This window comes from Crocuta crocuta, unplaced genomic scaffold, assembly GCF_008692635.1.
Source record: "Crocuta crocuta isolate KB4526 unplaced genomic scaffold, BGI_CrCroc_1.0 scaffold142, whole genome shotgun sequence".
NCBI lineage: Eukaryota > Metazoa > Chordata > Mammalia > Carnivora > Hyaenidae > Crocuta > Crocuta crocuta.
Genome location: NW_027528892.1, coordinates 3153977 through 3160431, shown reverse-complemented (window position 1 = coordinate 3160431; position 6455 = coordinate 3153977). Strand labels below are relative to the sequence as shown.

The window sequence follows — 6455 nt, the reverse complement described above, 5'->3', positions numbered from 1 at the left end:
AGGGTTATTCGGTGGAGAGAGGCGCTTTCTTGCGGGTGGGGGCGCTGATGGTAGCCAACCTAGGAAGCAGCACCCTTTAATTCAAATGATCCTTCTTAGCCCAAAGGCTAATCTGCTGATGTCCCTCTAGGAATATGCCACCCATCTGAAAAGGACCATATAAATGCTTTTTAATGTGCCAGGACAGTGGCTGACGTGATCCTGGTGGCAGTAAATATGCGAAAGTGACCATCTGAACCCAGAAATAAAGATTTGGAACAACATGACCTCATTTCTTTGCTAGGAAGTGACTTCTGATGTGGAAATGTTGGGGTTCAGAGCTGACGGCCAAGAAAGAATTCTTGAGATGTCTTTGGTGCAAAAAGATGGTTTTATTAAAGCACCGGGAGAGGACCCAAGGGCAGAAAGAGCAGCACTGGGATTGTAACAGGTGACTGATTATATACACTTTTCCAGGGCCTTGAGGGGGCTAGCTGCTGTTAGAACCGTTGTTACATTATTACTGTTTAGTAAAACCTCAGTCATGAGACCCTTCAGATGTTATGTTGTGGGGTAGAGATAAAGGAAGTTTCCAAGGAATTTCTATATGCTTGAAGTAGCCTCACAGGATCCTGGAAGTTGGGATGATGTTAAACTAAGATTGCCTTTTGAATTTAGCAAAGTGTCAAGATCAAGATAGCTGAGTTCCTAGTGGAAGGTCATTCTGCCTGTTTCAAGGACTTGTCAATGGGCTATAGACAGTAAGGAAATTCAGGTTTTTCTCTTTTGCCTTTGTTTCCCACATCAATTTTCACCTCACTTGCAATTACAGGGACAGTATCTGAACTGGGAGTTGAGATTATTTATGGTAAACGAAGAAGGGGAGAGGGAGGGTGAGGAGGGGAAGAGGAGAAAGGAGGGAAGGAAGGGAGGGAGGGAAGTAAGAAAAAGGGAAGGAAAGGAAGAAAGAACAAAAAAGAAACATGAATTGTTTAAATTACTGAAAGCTATTAATATAATTCCGTAGTTCACAGATATACTCAAAGGGGACATATTTGTAACAGGTGAAAGTGGTTAAGATGTCAGCAAAAATTGAGCCGGAGACACTGAAGTGTGAGAGGTAAGAGAATGAAGCTGAGCACACAAGGGGACTGAGACCTTAAATACAACAGGGTTTAGTCTCCAAAATGTAATTTCTTTAAAAAAAATTTTTTTTAATTTTTTTTTTTTTTTTATTTCTGGGAGAGAGAGAGAGAGAGACAGCGTGAGCAGGGGAGGGTCAGAGAGAGAGGGAGTCACAGACTGAAACAGGCTCCAGGCTCTGAGCTGGCAGTCAGCACAGAGCCCGACGCGGGGCTCGAACCCACGAACCGCGAGATCATGACCTAAGCGAAAGTCGGACGCTTAACCGACTAAGCCACTCAGGCGCCCCCCAAAAATTTTTTTTAACGTTTATTTATTATTGAGAGACAGAGCATACTTGGGGGAGAGGCAGAGAGAGAGGGAGACACAGAATTGGAAGCAGGCTTCAGGCTCTGAGCAGAGCCTGACCTGGGGCCCGAACTCACAAACTGCGAGATCATGACCTGAGCCGAAGTCAGAAGTTCAACCAACTGAGCCACCCAGGCGCCCCTCCAAAATGTAATTTCTTTCCAAACTTGAAAACTCTGATTATCTACTCTGAGGGAGGATGAAAACATTTAGAAAGATGAACAAGGATACTGTAATACCATGTTATTCACAGCTCTAATAAAAATTCAATGAACATCTATTGCATTTGAGGCCTTATATTAAGTACATGGAACAAATTTGAAAACAAGAGACAAAGACCCCAGCCATCAGGAAACTTACACTCTACAGTATACATGAAAGACAGGAAGAAATTTGGGAAAAAAACTATGTATAATGTTAGAATGTGTTAGGGACAACAGAAAAGGGAGAAGATGACGGTGCTGAGAAATGGGGCACGAGATGTAGTATTACACAGCCAAGGCAAGCTGATTTGGGCCCACGTCTTAGTTTATAAAGATGACATAGTGACGACATGATAGGTCAATGACGCTGAGAGAAAAGTTTAGTGTTACTCACTGTTTCCCCAGAAATGAGAACCACAGCATAATATGACAGGTCACAGAAAGAACACCGGGATTTGGTTAGGAAGCAGAAGCAGGAGTCAAGGAAAGGCCTAGCCCTGAGCCTTTAATGTGTTTTGTACAGGAAAGGCAGGGCAGGGCAGAGGAAACAGCTGAGAACTGTCTAGTTTGAACAATTCCAGTGGACTTGCCTGGTACATGGCCCTAGAATGATTTAGGGCATGCAATTTTCTTCAGGAAACAAATGAGTCAATATTCCTAGGTAATGGACTCCCCTCGCCCCCATTCAAGGTAAGCCACTGGGTGCTTATAAAACCTAAACCCATGAAAAATATTAACAGTTAAACTCCTTAAAGAGAGTGTGCAGATTTTCAATTAAAGGACAATGGGCTAATGAAGAAAAAGAACAGCTCTTTCTTTGAGGCACAGGAATTCTCTTGAGTTTACTAGAGGCCAGAAATGTATGATTTATCATTCATAACAAATATGTTGCTTAAATATATTGGACTAAAATGATTTTTTAGGAGTGCCTGGGTGGCTCAGTTGGTTAGGTGTCTGACTCCTGATTTCAGCTCAGGTCATGATCTCACTGTTCGGTTGGGGTGACTGAACCCCACGTAAGGCTCTGCGCTGACAGCATGGAGCCTGGTTGGAATTCTGTCTCTCCCCTGCTCTCTCTCTCCCTGTCTCCCAAAATAAACTTTAAGAAAAATTATATATGGATAATTTAAGTACAGGTTTTATTTTTATATACATTAAACTGTATTTTACATGAGACAGTTTCAAAAATACAATAAAATTAATTTTAACACAGTTTTAGTTATAGACATCATAGAAATGCAGAATTGTACTTTTAGTCACATGTATTTTTAATGACCAAGTATTATATTTATGAAGTTAGTGACCATAAAAGTCAAGTGATTAAAGATGGAAAGTAAAGGTGAAATGAAAATAAAACCCTTTGAAAGTTTCCTTTAAGTACCAGCAACTGACGGGACGCCTGGGGGGCTTAGTCGGTTAAGCGTCCGACTTCCGCTTAGGTCATGATCTCGCGGTTCGTGGGTTCGAGCCCCGCGTCGGGCTCTGTGCTGGCTGCCAGCTCGGAGCCTGGAGCCTGTTTCAGTCTGTGACTCCCTCTCTCTCTGACCCTCCCCTGATCACGCTGTCTCTCTCTCTCTCTCCTAGAAATAAATAAAACATTTAAAAAAAAAAAGTACCAGCAACTGACAAAATTTTCTAAAAATTAATTTTATTTCACAAAAAATAATAATTTTTGAGATCTATTAAAGAAAACTAGGGGCACCTGGGTGGCTCAGCCAGCTGAGCGTCCCACTTCGGCTCAGGTTGTGATCTCGTGGTTTGTGAGTTTGAGCCCCATGTCAGGCTCCGTGCTGACAGCTCAGAGCCTGCAGCCTGCTTCAGATTCTGTGTCTCCCTTGCTCTCTGCTCTCCCCCACTCACGCTCTGTCTCTCTCTCAGAAACAAACAAACATTAAAAACTTAAAACCAGAGCTGAACAGTAATTAAAGCAGTATAAGCAGATTTTAATAAGGACCTATTGTAATGGGGGGAAGAGACCTCAGTATAGAAAGTGGTTCAATTCCAAACACAGCATGAACAACTAGGAGTTCATAGCCAAGAAACTGTGGGAGTCAGTGAATGGAAACATACTAAGGGGAAACATTGGAGTAAGGGGGGAAAGCAGGCCATGGTGATCAGTATCACCTGGTGGGGGGGTGGGATGAGCAATTTGATCAGATATTCAAGGAGCTGTTAAGCAGAGGTGGATTCTGCCTAAACCAACTTAGTAGGATTTTTGCTACAATTGGGCAATGCAAAGATGGACGCAGAAGTCCAAATGTTGATGTCTAGTTGGGAATAGGATTCTGAGGAGCCTACTAAAGTTTGGTCAGGGAGAGACTCTTTGTCAGCTCTCACCCCTAAATATTGCTAAATTAGAAATGTATTATTTTACCACTTACTTATTTAGGCGAAAAAAATTGTAAACTAAGGTGAAAGAGTGCTAAACTACAATCTGTACTAAATTATTTTAATTAAATTATTTTTATTTGTATTTATTTATTAAAGTTTTTTTCAATATTTATTTGTTTTTGAGAGAGAGAGAGAGAGAGGTTAGAGAGGGAGGGGGACACAGAATCCAGAGCAAGCTCCAGACTCTGAGCTGTCAGCACAGAGCCCGACGCAGGGGGCTTATTTTTATTTTTTTATCACAGTTTTGATTATTTCAGTGGACAAAAATTCTCAGAGACCCATGATCTTTCCTATGAAAAGTTTTGAATCATTGACACCACCTCCACCCCCTGTCAGAAGATACCACCTACTTTCCTCCTTCGCCACACTCTTTGCTACACCTCATAAACTTCTTTTAATTCTTTTAAGTCCACCTGTGTTGTACCAATTTGGGGTATTTCCCAGTCATTTTCTTCTCACTTGAAACACTTTTCACTCAATATTCTTTGACAATGCAATGAATCTTCTGGATGTCACTTCAAAGTTGGATTCAACAGAACTAAACATAAAAATCTCCATGTCATTATCAGTATTGCCTGATATTCTCCAATCAATAGGATTATATAGTCTTAGTTTTTAAAGTTTTTTAAAGCTTATTTATTTTGAGAGAGACAGAGACAGAGTGAGTAAGGGAGGGACAGAGAACGAGGGGGAGAGAATCTCAAGCGGGTTCCCCACTACCAGCGCAGAGCCCAATACGGGGCTCAAAACTCACAAAACTGCAAGATCATGACCTAAGCTGAAACCAAGAGTCAAATGCTTAACCAGCTGAGCCACCCAGGTGTCCCTATAATTTTATAAAGTCATCACGTAGATATTATTTACACGTAGATATTATTTAAGATTTTGGCAATCTCATAAGCAGTATGAGGCCAGGGTTATTTATGCCGTTATTCCATACTGAGTCCCTGTATGATAATAGATCATCTGGACTTAAACATGAGCAAACAAACACACATAAAAAAAGTGATTAAACAGCGGCACCTGGGTGGCTCAGTCGGTTAGGCTTCCGATTTTGGCTCAGGTCATGATCTCGCAGTTTGTAGGTTTGAGCCCCATGTCGGGTTCTGTGCTGACAGCTAGCTCAGAGCCTGGAGTCTGCTTCAGATTCTGTCTGTCTGTCTGTCTGTCTGTCTCTCTCTCTCTCTGTCCTCCCCCCTTTGCACTCTCTCTCTCTCTCAAAAATGAATAAACATTTTAAAAAATCTACCAAAAGAGTGATTGAAAAAATGATAGCATGTTCTGTGGGGAACTTACTGTTTTAGAGACCATACCTGGAAAACTTATTTTTCTTCCCTAGAAGCAGAGAAAAACTGAGAGGCACGGGTGTCACTGCCAAGGGGCACCAAGGGGCTGACAGTCGGGAAGCCTGAAGTTGCCAGTGCAGAGATGTTCATCAGCCAGGGGCTTGGGTTCGCAGCCAGTGTTACCCACAAAGACAAAATGGAAGAGAGAAAATAGAAGGAGATGAATGTGCTCACCAAGGCCAGGATGGTGTGTGTGGCTCTGGCCTCATGGGAAGGTCTGGGGGAAAGGCTGTGGCTGTGAATGTGCTGGACTCGCTGCTTGTGCCTGAGCAGGACAAGGACCTTGGAGCCACTGGCCCAGACCATGAAGCCCAAATAAGTGACATCAATGAAGGAGAACATGACTGCATGTAGTAAAACTACAAGTCTGTGTGGAATGGGTGAATTACAGTATTCGTAAATTTTCTCCACACTCGTATTTTTGTTCTTTCTTGGCCCAGTAACATGCAAAGCAATAAAGATATTCAACAGGAGATGCAGGATCCAGCAGAGGGAACAGCAAAAGCCAATGCACTTCGGGAATGTAACCTTGAGCTCCAACCACTTGAAGGTATTCACATTGAGTTTAAAACCACTGAGCAGGCAGGTGGTGCTGAGGGAAACCCCTCTGGCCACTCAGTGAAAATAGAAGACAAGCTTACATCCAGCATCATCCAGGAAAGATTTCAACCCAAACATTGCCATTGTCTGAGGAATTCCTTTATGAAAAAGAACCAAGCTGTTAGCTAGGGCTAGCTGGATGAGAATCAAGTCTGTGGGTCTCAACATTGCCTAGTGAGCGAAGTAAAGAAATAAAGACAAAGCAGCAAAGAGTTTCCAAGGATCCCAACTCCAGTCTGGGTGGGGAAAACAATACCCAACTTTAAGTTAGAGGAAACCATTCCATCAGTTTAAAAGGGATACTGGTAGCTGTTTTGATTTGAATCACAGGAATCTGGAGACTAAAATAGAAAATTTTTTTACTCTGAATACACCAAGAAAACGTCTTTGGTCATGTAATCTCTCAACTCAGTATGAATATTTAGACATGCCTTTCATATGTGCA

The 6455-nt window shown here is 42.2% G+C and overlaps 1 protein-coding gene across 1 annotated transcript; it reads right to left on the bottom strand.

The window, feature by feature from the left end:
• Positions 1-5386: 5386 nt before the first annotated feature.
• On the bottom strand, positions 5387-6178 carry LOC144225816 (vomeronasal type-1 receptor 1-like). Its single transcript, XM_077757085.1, is given in 1 exon segment — positions 5387-6178. A coding segment is annotated over 1 exon segment (792 nt).
• Positions 6179-6455: the final 277 nt, after the last annotated feature.